This window comes from Herpailurus yagouaroundi, unplaced genomic scaffold (genome assembly GCF_014898765.1).
Source record: "Herpailurus yagouaroundi ecotype Mexico unplaced genomic scaffold, PumYag 139, whole genome shotgun sequence".
In the NCBI taxonomy this organism is placed as follows: Eukaryota; Metazoa; Chordata; class Mammalia; order Carnivora; family Felidae; genus Herpailurus; species Herpailurus yagouaroundi.
This window is the reverse complement of record NW_024412394.1, coordinates 6,676,711-6,700,017: the sequence shown is the minus strand read 5'-3', so window position 1 is coordinate 6,700,017 and position 23,307 is coordinate 6,676,711. Positions and strand designations below refer to the sequence as shown.

Sequence of the window (23,307 nt, the reverse complement as noted above, 5' to 3'; positions counted from 1 at the left end):
GCATTGATTCGTTTAAAAAATACTGCATTAAATATTATTTATCTTGATAACTTACTTTTTTGGCATGTGCTTAAATTTTGTGCCCAAGGCAATGCTTCATTCATCTGGCCCTAGTCCTGCCCTACCTACAGCAGTTTGTGCTAGTCACACCACCGCTTAGGTCCTGGACTGGCTGGCGCAGGCCAAGAAGCCTGTAGAAAGACACGGGAACTTCTGCTGACTTTTAACTAGCGCTTTCCAAGCCCTAGAAGGCTTGCACAGGCCAGGAAAGTGCGCAGGAGTGGACTACAACTCCCAGGAGGCCGCGCCGTGCGGCGCCCTCGGCCGATTGGCTGCGTGGGCCCCGCCCCCGCTCCGCCCCTGCCTCGAGGACCCCGGCAGCGAGCCCAGGGCTAGTGCGCTCTGAAGCCTACTACCCAGTGGAGACTCGCCCGGCCGACAGGCTTCATGGCGGCGAGGCCAGTGTCCCGGATGCTGCAGCGGGTGCTGAGGTCCAGCGTCCGGAGCTGCAGCTCGGGGGCTCCAGTGACGCAGCACCGCCCGGGGGAGCCCTCCCAAACTGCGGTGGAGGTGAGCCCGCCCGCATCCACACCTTCCCCGCGGAGGGCGCTCCGGCCAGCTGTCCCTTAGCCCGAGAAACACCCAGGCTGGGCCGCAGAGGCCGCTTCTGGGAGGGACCCCCTCAACGCTTAATTGGGGGTGGGGAGAGGAGCGGAGAAATGCTCTCTGAACTGCCTAGTCTCACCGGCTACCCCAGGGTGGGGGCGCTCCTTGGGGTGCTGTTTAACCACCTCCCTGCCCACCTAGCCATGGAACCCCCTTCCAGGTAAGCCAGAGATGAGGGAGCAGGCAGTTAGGGCTCTGCGTCCACTGAGTTGTTATGAGTGCCCTTCTCAGCCCTGCCTCACCCACCCTGTTTTTTGAACGTTTTGCTCGCTCCCCCTCAGTGGGGGTTGTCTGCGTGCGCTCAGGTGTTCTTGTGTGACACCCTGCTTCATAGTGTGACACTGGCTAAAAATGTCACCTTGGTGCCACCAGTAGTCGTCACTTCTGTAGTCACAGGGCTCTGGGACTTGTCCTTCACTGGCTCTTTCAGTTTCATCCTCCTGTCCCTTAGGAGGGCTCAGCCTCGTTCTGGAGCAGAATGGAGCGAGATCCTCTTCCAGGCTGAGAATCCCAGTTTTCCTTAAGGGTTGGGAGCGGCCCCTGCAGTCATTCACATCGCCCCGCAGAATGATTCACGTCCTAACAAGTTTTAAGTCCGGTGTTGTTGTTTTGCCCATGTGCTCGGGGAATACTTTGGAGGGAAGCAGGTCTTTTTCATTTGGTGAAAGCTCTTTTCTGGACTCATCTAGTCATTCTTTTCCCATCCCCTAGCGGGAGGCTTCATGTCCTGGGAATCATCAGCTCATGTCCCTCCACAGCACTGCCCCTGTGGCTTAATGAGGGGGAGCGCCCCAGCCTAACTTGCTTTCCCCCGAGTCTGAGCCCTCCTGGAATCCTCAAATAATCAGGGCTCCTTGCTGGGAAGTGAAGTTTTTCAGTATCCTTGAACTCCCAGCTTCCCTGAGGGAAGAAGAGGAAAGCAAAGATTGCTGAGAAACCTTTAAAGAATTCAGGAAAAGGGAAGTTTCTTCTCCTTCCTGCCCTTAGTTTCCTTGGTGCCCCTCGGAAGAGGACCCATGCTAAGTGACTTCATACTTGGTCTCTTTTAGTCCTCTCGGTAAACCGTGTGAGGTCAGGAGTTTGCATTTTCAGGTGAGGGCTCCCTGAAGTTAACTTCCCTGGAGTCACAGAGCTGAAAAGTAAGGGGGCAGGAACTCAAGCTCTAGCACCTGTGCCCTCGCCTCTTCCTTGCAGGGAGGGGAGGGTGAGAGGCTCTCCCGCCCTTTCCTTTACCCTATAAGGGGAGGTAGAATTAGGCTAAGAACACAGACTCTGGAGCAGAGTGCCAGGGCTGGAAGGAATCCCAGCCCTACCCCTTAGTAGGTATCTGAACTTCAGCAGGTCCTTTCACCTCTCAGTGTCTCAGCCTTATCATTTGTAAAATGGGAATAAGGGTCTACTTCCTAGGGTGGTTATAGTTAAAAAAGTTAATATGTGTACTTAGAACAAAGCCTGACACACCTAAGTGTTGTGTTAGGTACGTATTTGTTTTAATTATTGTTAACCTTGCTGCCATTGGCTCATGCTGTGTCCCATTAGTCCCCTCCCACTGGACACTCAGGGTGGCCATTCTGTCCACTGCTTGGTCGTAGACCTCCTATGCTGGACATTCCCCACTAGGGTTATTCTCAGCAGGCAGGTCGCTCCTCAAATGTTGGGTGCTCCCCCGCCTTTCTGCATGGTGCTTAACCCAGTACTCTGCAGGCAGTAGAGTCAGATATTATTGGCTGTTTGAAACCCAGCTAGTGAGGGGACATGTGGAACAGTAGAACACTGGACAGGGAGCCCCAGGTTTTCACCTTCACTCTGCCTCCAATTTCACTTGGCTTCTGGGGCTGTCCTTTCCCCTCTCTACACGTCTTTAAAACCAGAGCGTTGGGGCACCTGGGTGGCGCCGGCCGTTAAGCTTTCGGCTCAGGCCGTGATCTCACAGTCATGGGATTGAGCCCATGTCGGGCTCTGCACTGACAGCGTGGAGCCTGCTTGGGATTCTCTCTGTGTCTCTCTCTAAATAAATAAATAAACATAAAAAAAAAAAAAGAACAAAAAAGCAGAGGGTTGGAGCAGCCCATCTTTATGCAGTGGGGAAGGGCACAGAATGTCTTTAAGAAAATCTCGGAGGTGAGGCAAGTCTGGAGATGCATACCATCAGCCTATTCACAGAGCTGCCAGTTGGCAAGAGTAGGAGTGGGGCATTGGGAATCCCTGTCCCTGCGTCCCTTCCTGCAGGGCACCTTTCCCTGTACCCTGACAGGTGCCAGGAAAGACAGAGGGAAAGGCCACTGAGTGCTGTCTGTGTGCCAGGATGTGGGTGTCAGAGAGGGGTGAGGTGTGCAGTGAGAGCTGGCCGGGAGGACAGCAGAAAGTGGGCCTTCATCTTAGTCCCAGGACAGTCAATTGAACAGCATCTACAGGTAGAAAGGGGAGATGGTGGAGTGTGGGTAAAGTGGGCAGGTGGGTAGGGGAGACACAGCTACCTGCTGTCCTGATTGGGGTGGCCCGGACCACCTTCTCTACAGGGCCTACCCTGGCCTGGACGCACTCCACCCCTCTTTCTTCCTCCCAGGCTCCTTGCAGACGTTGGGGCCACAAGGAGCTCGCCTCAGGTCCTGGGCCTGCTGCCTTGGGGCAGAAACAGGGCAGAGGGTGAAGCAAGGCAGAGGCACCCCGCTTTTCAGAGGGCCAAAAAAGACCAAATGTTGGAGAGGGTGTTGTGCAGGAAGGAAGTGGGTGTAGGAGAAGATAGAAGGGGACAGCAGGGCCTGGGGCAGTGGCACACGATGGGAAAGAACTTTAAGGGGTTATCTTGAGTTCCAGTCTTTCCTTCGGAAACTTTGTTTCAATGAAGTGTGACTATCTGAGCCAGGAGCCATGGGTGTAAAAACCTCACACTTAAGGGGGAGATGGAGGGAGGGGGGAGGATCCAGACCTGGGACTAGGCACCTTGCTAGGTCTTCTTGTTTTTTGGTTTTGGTTTTGGGTTGGGTTTGTTTTTTTGTTTGTTTGTTTCTTTGATTTTTGTGGTTTTTGTTTTTTGTTTTTTGTTTTTTTTTTTTAGAAAAAAATTTTTTAAGTTTATTTTGGGAGAAACAGAGACAGTGTGAGTGGGGGAGGGGCAGAGAGAGGGAGCCAGAGAATCCCAAGCAGGCTCCATACTACTGTCAGCACAGAGCCCTACTGGGGCTCGAACCCACAAAACCGTGAGATCATGACCTGAGCCCAAACCGAGAATTGGATGCTTAACTGACTGAGCCCCTCCCAGATGCCCCTAGGTTTTCTTGTTTAATAGAGATTAATTTTGAGGCACCCCTGGTATGCATCATCCCAAATAGCAGGGATCCCAAATCAGCGCCACTGATATTTGAGTTCTTTTTCTCCTGAATAACCCTGCATATTGTATTCTAGAGCTATTTGGGGTCTGGCCTTTATCATTCAAACCAAATGCCCAAAGTTAGTGACTACCTCAAGGGCAGCCTCTGTCCCTTAACTAACTCCTTTGTACCATCCTTCTCCACCCCACCCCACCCCAATCTGCAGAGGGTAGGTGGACAAGATACAACCTATGGCAGGCTGCCTGGTGCGTGGTCACCTGCACTTGTATCCGTGGTCCTGGAGGAGCCTAGACCCCACTTGCCTTGCTTTGGATGATGGAACAACAGGTCTGAAACCCCAGCTTTGGCCCATCTGCCATTAAGTAGGGTGGACCCTTGCAGGACCAGGGAAGCTGACAAGAGCAAGAAAACTAGTCCCAGCACACACAGCTGGTGCTCCTCCACAAATATTTGTTTCATGGGTCAATATATGTAAGTAGGAATTATATTAAGAAAATGGTAGCGATCACTTATTGAATACCTGCTGTGTGCCAGGAACTCCTGCAACTGAGTTAGGTAGAATTATTTTGCACCCTTGATGGGAGAGGAAAGTAAGGCCTAAAGAATTTCGGTGATTTGCTCTATGGCTCGTTAGTAATAAAGCCAGTCTTGTAATTCAGGTTTATCTACTCCCAGAGCCTCTGCTCAGAACCAGCAAGTACCCCTGGATTAAAATAGCTCTCTATCCTGGTGTTGCTGGGCCAGTGGTTCTCAGCCAAGCTACAGAGCAAAGAGCTGACACATGAAAAAAAAAGAAAAGCCAGGGCCCCATCTCAGAGCAGTTGAGTCGGGATCTTTGGAGTGGGGCTCTGGCATCCGTGCTTCTTAGAAGCACTCCTGGCTGTTTAGATGTTCAGAGTTGAGAGCTGCTGTACTTGGCAAAAACCATTTTGACAGTAGAGACCAGCCTGGAAATCAATGACCCCAGCGTGACCGGCTTCGCATACACCACCTTTCTCTTCTGATTAAGCACCAGCCTATTTGTTCATTGACACAGTGGCTTACTGTATAGACGCTGGGATACTGAATCAGGCAGGAGGGCTTCCCACACTGGGGAAGCAACCTGGTCCAGGCCGGGGTCCTGAGAATATGAGCAGCTAAGGGCCTTCTGCTCCTTGTCACTTGTCCTGGGGGAGAGGCATCGCTGTCCACCCTGCCCGGTAATGCCCTCTGGGTCCAGGGCTCCTCTGAGTGGTGCTGATGTTTTTTCCTCCAGGGGGTTTAAAGGAAAGGGAAAAACAGAAGATTGAAAGTAGGACATGCAGTGTTGCAGGAGAGAAGAGGCAGGGATGGGGCTTGTTAACATCAAAGAAGAGTTTGCAAGCCTGGCTGGGTGAGAGACTGTGGGGGGCAGGGTGGGGGGGGTGGGGGTGGGGAGGGAGGTTGGTACTGGCAGTACAGAGTCTGAATGAATCTAGATAAAGTCACCCCAGGTCTCAGCAGTGAAATCTGGCTGCCCCTCCCAGGGCCACAACAGAGTGCCTGATTCCATCCTCCACTGCTCCTTGACTCTGCTTGCTCCCCAGTTTCCGCTGAGTCACGCTCCTTGGTCCTCTCACTTGCTTCCCAATTTCTTTCCTCACCCAGCCACCAACCCCCAATATGTTAAGATTAGGGTGAGGGCGACTAGGGAGGGGGTGGCTTCTGGGCTGACGAACGGATTTCTGAATTGCAAATAGCTGTTGATGAAGAATTGGGTGCCAGACTTCCAGGCATCTGATCTCTTGGACTCAAGGCCTCTGGGGCTCTTGACTTTGTAGTGGCCTCTGCTCCACCCCCAAGGCTACTGGTGGAAAGGCAGGTGAGTAGGAAGTGAGGCGGTGAATAGGAAGGTAGGAAGTCTTGTTAGGATTGTAGCAGACAGCAGTTCAGAGAAGTGACCATCGCTTGCTTGTCATGGGACCATGAGCAGGGTTTCTTGGAGGATGGGCGGCAGGGGGGTGGGGTGGGGGCAGAGACACTGGCCTTGGGGTGGGCAGAGTGAGGTCACTTTTACAGACCCAGGAATGTCCTGGAAGCACCCTCGCATACTTTCACTCAGGTGTAAGTATGTGAGTCAGTGGTCCTTGACCTTCTATCTCCTGAATTGGTGGCCCTTGACCCTGGCTATATGTTAGAACCACCTAGAGAGACTAAAAACAAGTGCTCAGAGATCCAAATTCAGTTGGTCTCCAGTGGAAGTTTTTTCTTAAGCTGCCAGGTGGTTCTAACGTGCAGCCAGGGCCCAGAAGGTCACTGAAGTAAATGTTCCTTCTTGCTGGGTGCAGGCGAATGGTTACCCTGGGCCTCAGGGGGGCCTGAGGCCTTCTGCTGTCTTAGGTTACAAGATCGTGATAATCCCAGGCATTTATCTGTCAGCTACCTGACCCCCCTCCCTTTGCTTACCTGAGCACATAGCTGTGTTCTTATTTTACAACTGGGAAAACAGGCTTGGAGAAGTTAGGGAGCTTTCTCAGGGTGTCAGGTCACACCTGGCCCAGAAACCAGGGGTGCTTGCTCCCCAGTGCAGATCCCTGTCCATAGACCTCATGAATGACCACCACGGTCACGATTTCCTTGTTGTAAAGATTCTAAAGAAAGGACTTTTCCCCACCCTGTGCACCGTCCTGTGTGCCTTCCCAGATTTGCCCTTTGCAGTCAGAGGGAACATTGAGAACTTAGACTCAAACGACCTGGATTTGAATCCTGGGCCTGCCAATGCTGTTCTTGAACTCCATCCCAGCTTCACTTGTAGTAATCCCTTGTGGGGGTAGGTGTGGGAATTGAGCAGAGAGAGTTCTTTGGACACTTTGAGATCATTTGTAAATGTTCCTTCTATGGAGCAGCTATCTCATCAGCATCTGTCATGACCTAGGGTTGTGCTTTCAACGCAGGAGATAAGACCAAATCAGGCTTGGGAAAAGAGTGAGGTTGGCTGCCTCCTTTCTCTCTCCAGGAGGATTTGGGCCTTGCAGGGAGCATCTAGCAATCTCCTCCCTCTTAGTTCCGAGCCAGCGGGTGCATAGTGGTTCCTCCCAGCAGTGGGTGGGGTAGAGGATGAAGACCGGAGTAATCTCTGCAGGGGGTTAGTGGGTGATCATCCCAGCCCCTCCATTGTGCCTTCCTAGAGGCCGGTGGCCTCATCGCTTCTGCAGGCCTCCTTGGTTGTGCTGTCTTTGCCCCAAAAGCCTTCTGCATGAGGGGAGACTTCCCCTCTCCAGCTGTCTGTAGTCCTCAGCTGCTCCCGGTGGCTTGGCCTGTTGGGCCCTCCTGGGCAGTGGCAAGGCCCCAGGGAGCCCAGCCGACAGGGAAGTGGTTATGGAGAAGCAACGCGTGTGACCCCCACCCCTCAGAGTTAATGAGTTTGCTTTGAGCTCCTTCTGTCTCCCATTGCAGAGGGAAGGAATAGGAGGTCTGGGTTGCAGAAGTGGCTCCCCATGTCCCAGGCGGTGCAGTGGCAGCAGCCCAGGCCACCATCCCTCCCGGTTCCCCACCTCTTCTCCTCCGTTCTGGACATGCTTGCCAGTTGGCATAGTTGCCGGATACTGAGTGGCTCATTCTCTCCCGCTGGCTTGTCCAGGAAATACTGGGGATGTTTGTTCCTGGACAGGCCTCCTTTGAAGGAGGGCATGGGCTGTAAGGTGGTGACAGGGAGAGAAAGGGGGCAGGGCAGTTTTGTCCCTATAGAGTTCCCGTGCCCTAGGGCTGAGTTGGAGCCTGGGGGACAGGTCCTTCCCTGCAGGCCTGTTTCCCAATCTGTGAGTGGGGGGGAGAAACCCCACGCCCCCAGGACTGCAGGACCCACACAGATGTCAGAGATGAGGGTGGGGGAGGGAATGGCTGATGGGAAGGGGGCTTCTGTCCCCAGGCAGGCTCTCCTCTCCCCTCTCCCCTAGCCCGGTCAGAGGCCCACATTTCCTCTGGTCGGGCATTGCAGGAGCTGTCCAGACGGAGACAGTTCCTGAGAGAGCACACGGCCCCCTTCTCCGCCTTCCTCACTGACAGCTTCGGCCGGCAACACAGCTACCTGCGAATCTCCCTCACCGAGAAGTGCAACCTCAGATGTGAGTCATCTTCCTGGGCTCCTGTCCCCTGCTGAGGCAGCTTCTGAACTCTCCCCAGGCCCAAGAATCCTCCTCAACCCTCCCCATTCCTCTTACCAGCCTCTCTGCCCACCCACCTTCCCTGCTTGCCAGGTGGGGTTGCGGGACAAGATGGGGGTCGGGTCAAGGTTGAGTTTTATGATCCTGGGAGCTGGCTTCTATTTGGGACTGGACTTGAGAACAGAATTATAATTGAGATTGGACCTAAGTCTCACTCTTCAGGACTCTTTCCCCTTCCCTCCTGTTTCACATGTTCCTGAAGTTCAGGATGTGGCCAGGGGCAGGCGTGGGCCTCCTGGACACCATAAACACGTGAAGTACACAGCAGTGCCCATGGCCAGCACTGCCAGCTATAGAGACACCCCAGTCCCATGACAGAAGTTGTCTGGGGCCAGGCGGATACACAGAGTATTCATTTCATAATTGTTTGCGGAGTGCTCTGGGGGTGTGGCCACTGCTGGGGGGACTTCCAAAGTTTGTTTGTCCTTCCCTCCCTCTCTCCCCGCTCCTGCTTTCCATGGTAGCTCCCAATACCAGTGTTTTTATTTCATGGCCCAATAAATACATGTGTATACATGTATAGTAAACGTTTAACCAAACAATACTCACTGCATGCAGTCCTGATGTTCTGATATTCTTTACCTGTTCTGTTCTATCTTAAAAGACCAATTCTGGACCCTTCACTAATTTGACTAAATGATTCTGTGACAGCTCTTGACCCAATCCTTGACAAAACTCCCACAGGAGCTGATGGGGGATGATGCACCCTTACCTGCCCCTGCTACCTCACCCTGAACAAGTAGTACCTCAGTTTTCCAACCTGTGTAATGGGGCTGATAACCTGAAATAGATAAGCTGGATATGCGAATGCCTGTCACTGTAGAGGAGAGTGACTTCTAACAGGTCAGAGAGTACCTCCCAGCCTGTTTCACCTCGTGACCCAAACATGAAGGGGTAACTGCCCAACCAGATGAAATGAAAGAGGGTGAACAGCACCAGAAGGAATGGGCCCAGGGCCCTGGCCTTCCAGGCAGACCCTACCCAGCCACCTCACGCACTGAGAGGATCGTCATCTTGTCGTCCCCCACTTCAGGCCGGGCTCTGCTCTCTGCCTGCTTCATCCTCTTTAATCCATACCCTCAGCTTCTCCTCTGAGGGAAGAGGGGGTGTTGACATGTTACAGATAAGAAACGTGAGGCCCAGAGAGAGTCTGTAGGGTCTGTACTAGCTCATATTTGGCAAGGTTGCTCCTCACCATCCAGGAGTGACTTCTGGCCTGGTCATGGAGTGGGGGTCTGGAGGCACCGTGGGCCCAACCTCTGTGGTCACATCCTACCTCCACATCCCCTCCGTTCCCCTCAGGTCAGTACTGCATGCCTGAGGAGGGCGTCCCACTGACCCCCAAGGCTGACCTGCTGACCACAGAGGAGATCCTGACCCTTGCCCGGCTCTTTGTGAAAGAAGGCGTAGACAAGATCCGGCTTACTGGGGGAGAGCCACTCATTCGGCCGGATGTGGTGGACATTGTGGGTGAGTTTTTCCAAAGCTGTGACCACTTCTTGCAATGCTTGCCTCATCTTGCTGGACTTCAGTATTCATAATCGGCAGCTGACATCCATTCAAAGCATAATGCTCACTTAACCCTACCACCTTCTGAGATGGCTACCTTTATGATTCCTATTTTCTTAGAAAATGAGGCACAGAAGTCCAGTATTTGCTCAGTGTTACCAAGTGGGTAAGTGCCAGAACCCAGTGACTTGCTGTCACATTTAGACTGAAGTCCTCACCAGGGCCCTGAGGCCCATGTGGTCTGGCTCCGGCAGACCTCTGAGACTTCTTGCTCACCCCTTGGCCTCTATTCCCACCACTGGGCCTTTGCCCTTGCTCTTTTTTGGGAGCACAGCGTTCACTGCTTGCCTCATTCATGTCTCTGCTCACATGGGATCTCCTTGGAGAGGACTCCTTGACCACTGTCTCTAAAGTATGTCCCCACATACACACCCCAGCTACCCTCTGTCCCAGAAGTCAGTAAGCTAGAGCCCACAGGCCTAATCTGGGCTACCGCCTGTTTATGTATGGCCTGCAGGCTGAGAGTGGGGTTTTATATTTGAGTGCTTGAAAAAAAGTCAAAAGCAGAATAGCATTTTGTGACACATGGAAATTACATGAAATCATAAATTCACTGTTTGTTAATAAAGTTTTATTGGGACCTAGCTGCTCATTTACATATCTCCCAGGGCTGCTTTTGCAGAGTTGAATAGGTGCTACAGAAGACCAGGTGGCCAGCAAAGCCAGAAATATTTACTGTCATGCCTTTTGCAGAAAAAGTGTGGCAACACCTACTCGATCCCCTCATCCTACCTTATTTTTTCTTCTCAGCATTTGTCTCATCCAGTGTTATGTTACTTGGTTGTCTGTTTATGTCTCCTTTGTATTGGCTCGCCCTCCCTTTAACCGACATGAGACCTCTCAGGGAACGGAGGCAGGTTTTATGCCTAGCACCTGGGAACGTGCCTGACATGTAGCTGGTGCTGGCCAGTGCTTATTGGTTTGGAGTATGATCTCTGAAGTAGGACATACCTGCGTGTAAGTGTTGGCTGTGCCTCTTACTAGCAGCATAGCTTTGGGCAGCTTGTAAAGTCCATTCGAAGCCTCCAGGCGGGGATGAGGTTGACCTGAGGAGGAAGTGAGCAGGAAATGCCCAGCGCGTGGCAAGTACTCTGAAAGGGGTCACACTGGAGGCCCTCTTGCCATGTGCTACTTCTAAGCCCCGGCATCAGGCAGAGAGAGATCTTTGCTCATGTGCTTCTAGATGACCAAATCAGAGGAAAATAAGGTTCTGTGTTCTTGATTGCCACACCCCCACTCTTGCTGCTCTGGATCGGGTCTCCCAGGCCTCCGTTCTCTGCCTTATTCACTGGTTCAGTGACTGTTCTCTGGAGCCTTATGTGCCCGATACTGTGCTGGGGGCACAAAGGTGAATGAACTGCAGGCCCTGCCACTGAGGACCCACAACCCGTTGGTGGAAACAGCCACTGGGGCCAACTTTCCGAGAAGGACAGAGCAAGGGGAGCCCAGGAGTTGTGGAAGCCCAAAGGAGGTGCCCCTGTCAGCCTTTTCTTCCCTCCTTCCCCATGGCCAGTTGACTTCAGCCTGTACAGGTCGCGTGACCTGGGATCCTGCCATCATTCCTGTGCTGGATGAGCTGGCCCAGGGGAGCTGACCCCCTGTTCCAGGTGGCTCCTCAGAGCTGAAAACAGACTGGGTTCCAGGAAAGGACTGAACCTGCTGAACTCAGCTGACTGCCAGGCCCAGCCCCCTCATTCGGGCCACATCATCTGCCCTCTGGCACGGGTTCCATCTTAAACCCCTGTGTTCCGTGCCAGGGCCTGTGGGAGAGCAGAGGGGGTGGGGATCCCTGCGGGTTGGAGAGGGATGACTGAGTACAGACATGGGGACACAGGTCCTTCCATGGAAGCCGCTGACCTGCGCGGAGGGAAGAGTGGAAGCCAGGAAAGTTGAAAGCCCTGCTCCCCCTCTGCCACTGCCCAGCCTTGTGAACTCATGCAGATTCCTTCCCCACCCTGGGCCTCAGTGTCCTTATCTGTGCACTGACCACTTCAGGGGTCTTTCCTGCTATAATGGCCCGTGGTTATTGGTCCTGCATGGGGTGGGTAAGAGTTGATCAGCACATGGACGCTAGGTAGGACAAGGCCCTGGCTGCAGTGCCCTGCTGAGGAGGATTTACCTCCCACCCCCAAGGGTATGGGTGGCCGGGGAAAGACAGCTCTCTCCTTACCCCCCACAGTGCTCCAAAATATGGCAGCTGCAAGGCCTCGGATTGCTCTGGTGCTGCACTTGGTAACACTTTGACATCTCTCAGCCAAGCTCCTTCGGTCTTCCCCAGAGGTACTTCCTCAGAGCACTGGGTGCTGGTGGGGAAGCAGGGCTGCGGGAGGGGAGGGAATAGCAATCAGAGCAGGGTTGCTCACCAACACTTGTCCCCACGCTACCAGGCGAGAATATCAAGGGGCGCAGAGCGAAAGTGGTCACGGTTTGTCAGAGCCTGCTGCTGTCCTGACCACTTCGGACCCCTGCAGAACTGGTGCTGCAGAACTCCTCATGGGGAGACCGCCCAGCCCGCTCCGGCTCCCCATTTGCGATTGCCGTGATCCCCCGGTGCCAGCCCCGGACTGCCGGGTACTTCTCCCACCCGGCTTGTGTGGGAACGAGTTCCGCACGCTTTCTTCGCAGCTGAGCTGTTGTGAGCAGTACTGCCCAACAGAACTTCTCCAGACGATGCAAGTGTTATATATCGATCAGAGTTGTGTGATGCGGTAGCTAGTACTCACACGGAGCCTTGGGCCCTTGGCGTGAAGCTCTTGTGACTCAGAAACTGAATTGGTAACTTTATTACACTTTAAGTAGTTGAAATAGCCACACGTGGCCAGCAGCTACCATGTCAAAGTGAAGGTTGGGGATTTTTGTATCTATCATTCCCTATCTCATTTTGTTTTCAGTTTGTTTAGTTATTTAGGAGAGAGAGAGAGAGAATGAGTGCATAAGCAGGGGAGGGGCAGAGAGAGAGGAAGAATCTCAAGCAGGCTCCACACAGCCTGACACAGGGCTTGATCACGAACCTCAAGATCATGACCTGAGCCCAAAGCAAGAGTCAGACGCTCATCCAGCTGAGCCACCAGGCATCCCACCTAAATGAGATACAGTGTTTTTGGACTTTATAAGGATCCTGCAGATCATGTCTTTCAGGTCACACTCTTTCAGTGCAAACCACACTTCATACACATCATCCTGAGTTGCAGTTTGTTCCTATTCTCTGCTGTTCCATTGTGTGAATATAGCACACTTTATCCGGTTAGTGAGCATTTGGGCTGTCTCCAGGGTTTTGGTGTTCTAAACAGTGCTACTTTAAATATTTTTATTCTCGTTCACGCATCCCGGTATGTATTTCCTGTAGGAGTGGGATTGCAGCCTTGTAGAATGGGTAAATGGTTAACTTTGGAAAGCAATTTGTTCTTACCTTTCAAAGTAATTATATGCCAGTTTCCTCTCGACCTAAGAGAGCCTTTTGAACCACATCCTCCTCGGCACTCAGTGTGCCTATTCTGGATTTTTGCCAGTTGAATGAGGATGAAATGGTATTTTATTTGGTCTCCATTTGTATTTGCCTGTTTAAGAATGAGGTCAGGCATCTCTTCATATGTTTTTCAGCCAAAAATATCTTTTGTGTAATACCACATCTTGTCTTCTGCCCATATTTCTGTCTGGCTGTTTGTTTTCATATTGGTTTGGTAAAAGTTCATTACATATGTTGCAAATGTCTTCTTCCAGCTTGAAAAAATAAACAACATTTTTTGTGTGACAATTCTGTTGATCAATCGGCGTTCATAAATGGATCAGTTTTGTCCTTTATGGTTAGTGCTTTTTTTAGGTCTTTTTAATAAAACACCTTGACCAAGGTCAGAAAAATTATACCTTTGTTTCCACTAAAACAGTTGAAGTTTTGTCTTTTGCATTTAAGTCCTAAGTTCATCTGTGGTTGATTTTTGGGAAACCAATTTCATTTTTTTCCCATGTGATAACCATTCTCTCTAGTTCTTTTTTGTTGAAGCCTCTGCTTCCTCTAGAAATCTAGCATGTGCGTCCTGGTGTGTTTTGGGTGCTGTTCTGTTGGTTAGGATCTCTACCTTTATGCCAATATCATACAGTCTTAATCACTGTAGCTTCTTAATACATCCATTATCTGGTAGAGAAAGTTCTTTTTTTTTTTTTCTTTTTTTTTTTTTTTTTTTTTTTTTTCTGCAGCAGTGCTTCAGCTATGCTTCTGTCCGTGGAAATTTTAGAATCAGCTTAGCGAATTCCATGGAGAATTCTGCTGGGATTTTTTTTTTCCTTTTTTTGTGTGTGAAAATACACATAACATAAAATGTATTATCATAACCATTTTTAAGTGGACAGTTCAATGGCATTAAGTACATTCACACTGTTCTGCACCATCCCCACCATTCATCTCCAGAACTCTTTTCATCTTGTAAGTCTGAAACTTGGTATCCATTAAACAATAACTCTCTCTTCTCCATTCCTCTCAGCCCTTGGCAACCACCATTTTACTTTGTCTTTATGATCTGGGCTACCCTAAGAACTTCATTTAAGTGGGATCATGCCGTATTTGTCTTTTTGTGTGTCTGGCTTATTTCATTTAGCATAACGCCCCTCAAGGTTCATCCGTGTTATAGCATCTTGCAGAATTTCTTTTTATTTTAGAGAATGAGTGAGTTGGGAGAGGGGCAGAGGGGGGGGGGGAGAGAGAATCTTAAGCAGGCTCCACGCTCAACATGGAGCCCGATGTGGGGCTCGATCCCACAACCCTGAGATCATGACCTGAGCCAAAACCAAGAGTCGGATGTTCAATTGACTGAGCTACCCAGGCACCCTGCAGAATTTCTTTTTAAAGTTGAATAATATTTCACATATGTTATATACCATGTTTTGGTAGTCCATTCATTGGTCAGCTTGGTTTGTTTCCACCGTAATGCTGCTATGAACGTGGGTGTAGAAATCTCTCTTTGAAACTCTGCTTTTAACAAGATAGTGGAAGTGGAATTGCTGGGTCATATGGTAATTCTATATTTTTTAGTGTTTGTATTTATTTATTTTGAGAGAGAGAGAGAGCGTGAGTGTGTGCAGAGGGAGGGGCAAAGACAGCAGGAGAGAGAATCCCAAGCAGGCTCTGCCCTGTCAGCGCAGAGCCTCACATGGGGCTCGATTCCATGAATCGCGAGATCATGATCTGAACTGAAATCAAGAGTCAGAAACTCAACCAACTGAGCCACCCAGGCATCCTGGTAATTATATTTTTAATTTTGGGGGGAATCCCCATACTGTTTTCCACAGAAGCGATACCATTTCACATTCCCACCAGTGGTGTACAGGGTTCTACTTTCTCCATATCCCCTCCAACACTTGTTTCTGGTTTTTTGTTTTTGTTTTTTTGATAGTAGCCATCCTAATGTGTGTGAGGTCATATCACTGTGATTTCGCTTTGCATTTCCCTGAGGATTAGTGATGTTGAGCATCTTTTCGGGTGCTTATTGGCCATTCATATATCTGCTTTGAAGAAATGTCTATTCAAATCCTTTACCTATTTTTGAATTGGGTTGTTTTATTGTTGCTAAACTATAGGAATCCTCTAATAGTCTGGATATTAACCCTTTATCAGATACACGATTTAGAAACATTTTCTCCCATTATGTGGCTTGCCTTTTTACTCTGTAGATAGTGTCTTTTGATGCACAAAATTTTTAAATGTTCCCGATGTCCAGTTTGTCTATTTTTCTTTTGTTGCCCATGCCTTTGGTGTCATATCCAAGAAACCAATGCCAAATCCAGTGTCACAAATCTTTTATGCTATGATTTTTTCTAAAAGTTTTATTGTTTTAGGGCTTATATTTAGGTCCTTAAGCCATTTCAAGTTAATTTTTGTACATGGTATTTGGTAAGTGTCCAACTTCATTCTTTTGCATATAAATATCCAATTTTCTTAGCACCATTTGCTGAAAAGACTGCCTCTCCCCTATTAAATGGTCTAGGCACCCTTAAAATCATTTGGCCACATATGCAGGGGTTTATTTCTGGACTCTTCCATTGGTGTATATGTCTATGCCAATACCACCCTGTTTTGATTACTGTAGCTTCATAATAATAGGTTTTGAAACCAGGTGTGAATTCAAACAAGTGTGAATCCTCCATTTGTTCCTCTTTTTCAAAATTGTTTGGCTATTTGGGATTCCCTGAGATTCCATGTGAATTTTAGGGTGGGGTTTTCTATTTCTACAAAACATGTCGTTGGATTTTGATAGAGAGTGCATTGCGTGTATAGATTTCTTTGGGTAGTATTGTCATGTTAACAGTATTATATCTCCCAATCCATGATGTGTTTCCATTTATCTTTCATTTCTTTCAGCAATGTTTTATAGTTGTCATTGTACAAGTCTTTCCCTCCTTGGTTAATTCCTAAGTTTTGGGGTTTTTTTTTTATCCTTTTTGATATTATAAATGGAATTATGTTTATAATTTTCTTTGCATAGGGCTCCTTGTTTGTGTATCTGTTGGGATTTTAATCTCATTAAATTTATACATCAAATTGGGGAGAATTGACGTCACTTTTATTCATATTCCCATCTTCCCACAGCCATCTCCTTTCTTTTCTCTTCTCTGTGCTCTAGGTGGCTGACCCTTAGGGTCACCCAGGGTCTCTTGCCTGTTGGGTGTCTGCACTGGGTTTTTGACAGCAACTGAATTCCCTCCAGGACTAAGCACCCCCCCTCCCCCCAGGGCATCCTCTCCTCCATGGTGACTTAGTTGGATACCTAACTTAATTTTCTCTCCATTTGCCTTTGGCCCTATGCATGGTAATGGCTCCCCAGTGGTGCTAGTCTGAGTGCTATGTTGCTGTGTTATTCATTGTTGGAGCCCTTAATTCTACCCATATCTTTGCAAGTAGTCCTTTCACTAAAGTTTTTTATTTTAACCAACAGAATTAATTTTGTTGTATGCTAGGCTCCTTAGTGATAGTGTCATTTTTTTAATTACATTTTCTAATTGTTTTTGATATATTATAGCACTGATTAGGAGAATATGTTTAGATTCTTTAGATTTTTCTATGCTAGCAACCATATCATCTGCAACTAAGGGATTTTTTTTTTTTTTACTTATCTATTGCCTTTAATTTCCTTTTCTTGTTCTATTGCAATATCTAAAACCTCAAGTATAATTTGGAATAGTAGTAGTAATAGGATAATGTTCCTGATGTTTCTCCATTTAGAATATTTCTTATAATTTTTTTCACAAGTAGCTTTATCAAGTAATGAAGTTTCCTTACTAAAGTTTTTTGTTAAATTTAAGTTATATACTTTTTTATGTATGTTAGGATGATTTATGATTTTTTTTTTTTTAATGCTATTACTCTGAATGACAATATGGCTTTTCTTACATTAATCCTGTAATACACCCAACATCGTCATGGTACACTATGCTTTTATCTACTGTTAGGTTCAGTTTATTAATATTTTAACCTTTTGCATTTATAGTCATGAGTGAAATGGGCATGTAATTTGCCATCCTTGTGCCTGCCTTAACTGATTGTGATACCAATTTCGAAGAATGAGTTGGGTAGTGTATTAGTCCATTCAGGCTGCTCTAACAATAGGTTAGGTAGCTTATAAACAACAAACATTTCACAGTTGTGTAGGCTGAAAATCCAAGATCAAGGTGCCAGAATGGTCAGGTGAGGTCTCTCTTCTGGGTCACAGACTTCTCATTGTATCTTCACATAACAGAAGTAGCTCTGAGGGATCTCTTTTATCAGAGCACAAATCCCTCCACCCTCAAGACCTAATTACTTCCAAAGGATACACCTTCTAATATTGAGCATTAGGATTCAACATGTGAATTTGAGTGAGGCAGGGCACAAACATTTGACTGTAGCACATAGTGTTCCCTCTTATTCTTTCATGTGCGTGAGTTTGTGTTAATCTGTGGTAATAACTTCTTTGAAAATTTGATAGATCTCACCTGAAAAATTGTGCCTGGTACATTCTTTGCACAGAGATTTTTCACTGAATCTTCAGTTCCTTTGTGTTATTGCACTATTCAAAATCTTGACTTCTTTTAGAGTCAGTTTTGATAGTTGTTTTTTTTTTTTTTTAAGACATTTGTCGGGGGGCGCCTGGGTGGCGCAGTCGGTTAAGCGTCCGACTTCAGCCAGGTCACGATCTCGCGGTCTGGGAGTTCGAGCCCCGCGTCAGGCTCTGGGCTGATGGCTCAGAGCCTGGAGCCTGTTTCCGATTCTGTGTTTCCCTCTCTCTCTGCCCCTCCCCCGTTCATGCTCTGTCTCTGTCCCAAAAATAAACATTGAAAAAAAAAATTTTTTTTTAAAAAAGACATTTGTCGTTATTTCTGATTTTAAATTTACTGCTTTGAAATTGTCGGTAATATTTTCTTTTTAATCCATTTTATTTGAAGTTTTATTTTATTTTAAATCTTACTGTATTTTATTTCTACATCATCAACTTTTTTCCTTGCTTAATCTCGCCAGAAGTTTGTCAATTGTGTCTTCAAGAAACTGACTTTTGGATTTGTTGAATCTTAATGTATTTTATTCTGCTTCCATCCTGGTGTAGCTTATTGCTTTCATAAATTTAGTTATAATAAGTATTTGTTAATTTTCATTTTGCTTTGTTTTATCTATGAAATATTTATGTATTTTTAATTTCTAAATATAAGGATTTTGCATTCATATTTTATTATAATTTAGTTATATAGTGGTCAGAGAATCTTAACTACATGATAATTATTCTTTAAAATTTATTGAAGCATGCTTTATGACCTAGTATATTGGCAGTTTTTATAAATGTTCTATGTGTGCTTGCAGAGAATGGTTATTTAATTATTGGATGGAGACATTTATATTTGTTCATTGGATCCAGCTTGTTAATTTTCTTTTTCAAACCTTTGGTTATCTCCATTTGCTGGCTTTCTATCTGTTTGGCCTGCCAATAATAAATAAGTGGGTAGATTTGTTAATTTCTCCCAGAGGTCCTATTTTTTTATTTTATTTTATATATAGCTGAGGTGATTTTATTAGGTTCATATGTGATCAGAATTGTTACGTCTTCCTCATAAATTGGATTTCTTATCACTATGTAGTGGCTCTCTCCATAATGATACTTGGGGTCTTTAAGCTCTATGTATTTTAACTAAAATTATAACAGCTTGCTTTTGGCTTTAGTAAGACCATTGTATCTGGTTGCACCTTTTTATTTTAAATCTTTTTATGTTCTTATACTCTAGATATGTCTGTTATAACAGCACATAGCTGTTAACTTTTCTTTCTCATCAAATTTGACAGTCTGACTTTACTGAGTTTATTCTAGGTATCTTTATTTTAATTATTGAAATATTTCCACTTGTTTCTGTAATCCTTTGTCCTACTTTTTATTTTTCCTTTTCCTCTCTGTTGGCTTTTTAAATAAATGATCCCTCCTTCTTCTAACAAGAGACAAGAACTTGAGCATACTTGTAGGCCCTTGATTTTCTCAACCCTCCCCCCACCATTATTGGGTTTTTTGTTTGTTTGTTTATTTTTGAGAATGAGAGATACAGAGCATAAGGGGATTACAGAGAGAGAGGGAGACACAGAATCTGAATCAGGTTCCAGGCTCCGAGCTGTCAGCACAGAACCTGACACGGGGCTCGAACCCACGAATCGAGAGACCATGACCTGAGCTGAAGTTGGATGTTTAACTGACTGACCCTCCCAGGTGCTCTGTATTGTTAGTATTTTCTAGCATTGTATTTCTGGGTTACTAGAACTACTCTGCCCCTCTGTGTCTCTTGTAAGCACTCCCTGTCTTTTAAGATAACAACAAACTTCACCAAGGTATTTGATCACCCCGTATTCTCATAATTCTTGTTGCACCTCCTGAGTTTTTTTCTCATTTTGAGTATTCTAAAAGTTGTTTGATGTGTGTCTAATGGTGAATCTAATTAAATCTGGCAGGTAGTTTTTATAATGGTTTTTTTTGTTTGTTTTTTTTTGTTTTTTTTTTTAATTTTTTTTTCAACGTTTATTTATTTTTGGGACAGAGAGAGACAGAGCATGAACAGGGGAGGGGCAGAGAGAGAGGGAGACACACAATCGGAAACAGGCTCCAGGCTCTGAGCCATCAGCCCAGAGCCTGACGCAGGGCTCGAACTCACGGACCGCGAGATCGTGACCTGGCTGAAGTCGGACGCTTAACCGACCGCGCCACCCAGGCGCCCCGTTTTTATAATGTTTTAAAGTAGTAGAATGGTAGTTTTAATGTTATTTGAATGCATATAAAACTTTAAATTCAAGGTCCATTCCTTAATTCTGTTAAAAATGTCCCTACATTGTCTGCTTATGGCCAGTTTGCTGTTGGAAAAAAGCTGGTATCAGTCTGGTTCTTGCTGTTGGTAGATGATACATTCTTTCTCTCTGGAAGTTATTAGAGTGTTTGCTTTGCTGCTGATTTTCTTAAATTTTACTGTGATATCCCCAGGATAGACTTTTCCTCCTTTGTCCTGTTGACATTCAGTGAAATTGCCCTTTCAGTATGAAGCCATTTGTTTTAAATTTGGGAAAAATTCTCTCCATTATTTCTTCAGATAGTTCCTTCTCGCCAGTTTAATTTTTTTCCTGAGACCTCTTATCTGGATGTTGCCCCTTCTACTTAGAGCCTCCACAGTTTTTAAATTACATTTTGATTTCTTACTCTCTTCCTCTTTTTCCTGGGAGAGCCCTAAATCTTATCTTCTAACTTAACCATGTTACTATATGTCTTCTTTCTTGTGTTTTATGCTTTTACTTACTACCTATGTCTTACCCCTTGTTCTTTTTTATAATGAAAATTTTTCTTTCATGTTTTTAATATCCTTCGTTATTTCTTTTACTGTATTTATCATGTTTATCTTCCATTGGTCTGTTTTAATCATTTTCCTTCTCTTGGTATATATTTTACCGGGTTTTTTATTTTTGGGGTTTTTTGGTGGGGCGGGGCGGGCAGGGAGCTCTAGTTGTCTTCCTCAAGGGTCTCCTTAATTTAGCTGGTAAATTTGTTCCCCTGAGGATATTAGCTCTTCTGTATGGGACTGTTTACTAGGAAAGGATTTAAGGTCAGATCTTAGTCTTTGATAGGCCCTGGGGGCTCACGAGCTGATAATATCACAGTTGTTCACTCATGTTTATAACCTTCCCACCAAACACCCAGCCTCGCCATGCATGAGTTGTATACCACACAACTCCAGGAGGTGGTATTCATTTAGATTATGCGGAGAATGGCACCTCCTACCATTATGTAATATGGCAACCTTACAGGTCTTCACTTTCAAACCATGAGGGACAAGAAGATTTGAAAGGAGGCAGTTACCTTTGATTTTAACCCACCAGTTCTGGGGCTTTGGAGGGGGTGGATGGAGGAATGAATGTCTAAGGCTGTTGTCTTCAACCCCTCTTCCGGCAGGGCTATGGTGGGTTCCCTGAGTTCACCTCTGGTGGATTCCCCAGCTAGTGCTCTGGGGTTACTGATTTCTTCAGTAAGGGGACAAGCGATGATTGTTCTGAGGCATCAGTGGATGAGGGCAAGATTCGAGCTTGAACTACCTTGTTTACCTTTAACTGCTCACCTTCTCTGCCGGTCGCCTTCAACCCCAGGCTACAAACTCCCTCCCAACACCAGTTCAAAAGGACTCTGCTTCTTCCAGTGTTGTTCCTTGAGATTTTCATTTCATAAGGTTCTGGATTCTTTGTTTCTTCAGAGTTGATTTGGTGGAGGGAGCCAACAACTACTGCTAAATGTCCATGTTTTACTTTCCCACAGTAAAGCTGTTTTGTTAACCTTGAAAATAAAAACGACCAAGTTATTTTACCAGCAGAAATGGGTTTATTCAGGAATAAAAGAGAATTGCAATCTGGGACAGACAAGCTGTGGCAAACCGGAGGCCAGTCTGGAGAACAAAAGGGAGAGGTAAGCTTTTTATGGAGAAAAGGGTAAGTCAGGAAGGCTGCTGTAAAGAAAGAGTCCATTGCAGTAAACAGGGAGTTAGGTATAATGGCTTCTCATTGGCTGAGCTGTTGCCAGAGGGATAAAGAAAGTGTGTCTTTCTCCAACCGGGCCAAGGGCTAGTGTCAAGTCCCTTCTTCCAGTTGGGAAGCTGGAAGTGACTGAGTGGTAGAGAGAATTCCCCCTGCCAGAAACCTCCCACCTTCATATGAGTGGGGTTGCCCATGATTAAAAATAAAAGTTGTTGTTTGGAAAAGTGTGAAAATTAAACTTTTATTTTCTTGTTACGAGAATAATACATGTTTATTTCAAAGAAGCAGAAGGAATATCATTACTGCCCATTTGCAACAAGTGTCACCATTTTGGTTTGGTGACCTGTTTTTTTCTTTGTTTCTAGTTTCTGACTACTATTTTCAACCTTGACTTAATATAACCTTAGTATATTTCCCAACATCCGTATCATATTATTTTACAGTCATTTTTGGTTGCATAATACTCCACCATCCAGACAAAGCATAATTTAGCCAGTTTTCTGTTGTTGACTATCTGAATGATTTCCCTCTTTTCTTTATTATGTGTTGCTCTCTAATAAACATTCTTGTAGATAAAATATTATTCATGTCCTTAATTATTTACTTAGGTTAAATTCTTTTTTTATTTTTTAAGTTTTATTTATTTTGAGAGAAAGAGAGCACACGCATGTGTGCCTGGGCAGAGGAGGGGCAGAGAGAGGGGGAGAGTGTATCCCAAGCAGGCTCAGCCCTGTCAGCATGGAGCCCAGTGCAGGGCTCAGTCTCACAAACCATGAGATTATGACCTGCGCTGAAACCAAGAGTTGGCTGCTTGTATGACTGAGGCACCCAGGCACCCCTCCATAGGTTAAATTCTTAAAAGGGAAATTTCAGGTCACAGGCTTTACAAAGTTCCACATACTTCTTATCCCCAGATACAGAGCTCATCTCCAGAAAAGTTATATAATGATAGTCTCACATCATCAACATGTATATTTCCGCACATCCCTACCTAAGCTGGGTGTTAATTTTGTGATTTTCTGTTACCTTTTTCTCAATCCAGCTTCACTTGGGCAATTTACTTCTGCTTTCTGCACTCATGTAGAGCTGAGCAGATTATTCACCAAGATTCATGCATTCAGGTAGTTTGAAATTTTACCTCTAGATAAGTGAATATAAAAATCACCCATAATCCTCCTGATCAGAGATAACTACTGTAGACATTTTTTACACAGTATCGGTTCTCTAGACTTAAATGTAAGAAGGTGGTTGGGTTTTTTTTTTTTTGTTTTTTGTTTTGTTTTGTTTTTTTATAAGTCCCATTCCTTTGTTATTTTGTATACAATTCTTGGAGAACTCTTTTACTCAATTCAGTCTTTACTCTTCCTAGGTGTCCATTCCATTTTGCCATCTAGTTTCTTTCTGTAACTATACTTTTTTTTTTTTTCAGGAGTTCTAATTAATTCTTTTTCTTGTTTTCAGGATGTAATATTTATGTCCCTGAAGATACTAACTCTGATTTTTTTTTTTTTTTACATATAATTCACATATAATCTTGTTAGTTTCAGGTGTATAA

The 23,307-nt window shown here is 46.1% G+C and overlaps 1 protein-coding gene across 4 annotated transcripts in view; it reads left to right on the top strand.

The window, feature by feature from the left end:
* Positions 1 to 369: 369 nt before the first annotated feature.
* The window catches only part of MOCS1 (molybdenum cofactor synthesis 1), a 37,871-nt gene continuing 14,933 nt past the window's right edge, over positions 370 to 23,307 (top strand). For 3 of the 4 annotated variants that reach the window (XM_040473412.1, XM_040473411.1, XM_040473414.1), the window contains exons 1-3: positions 370 to 570; positions 7,954 to 8,080; positions 9,482 to 9,649. In XM_040473412.1, the coding sequence (XP_040329346.1) occupies positions 448 to 570; positions 7,954 to 8,080; positions 9,482 to 9,649 (418 nt within the window). In that variant the 5' untranslated portion in view covers positions 370 to 447. Of the gene's footprint in view, positions 571 to 5,253; positions 5,371 to 7,953; positions 8,081 to 9,481; positions 9,650 to 23,307 lie in introns of all 4 variants that reach the window. The other variant, XM_040473413.1, reaches the window with a different exon arrangement.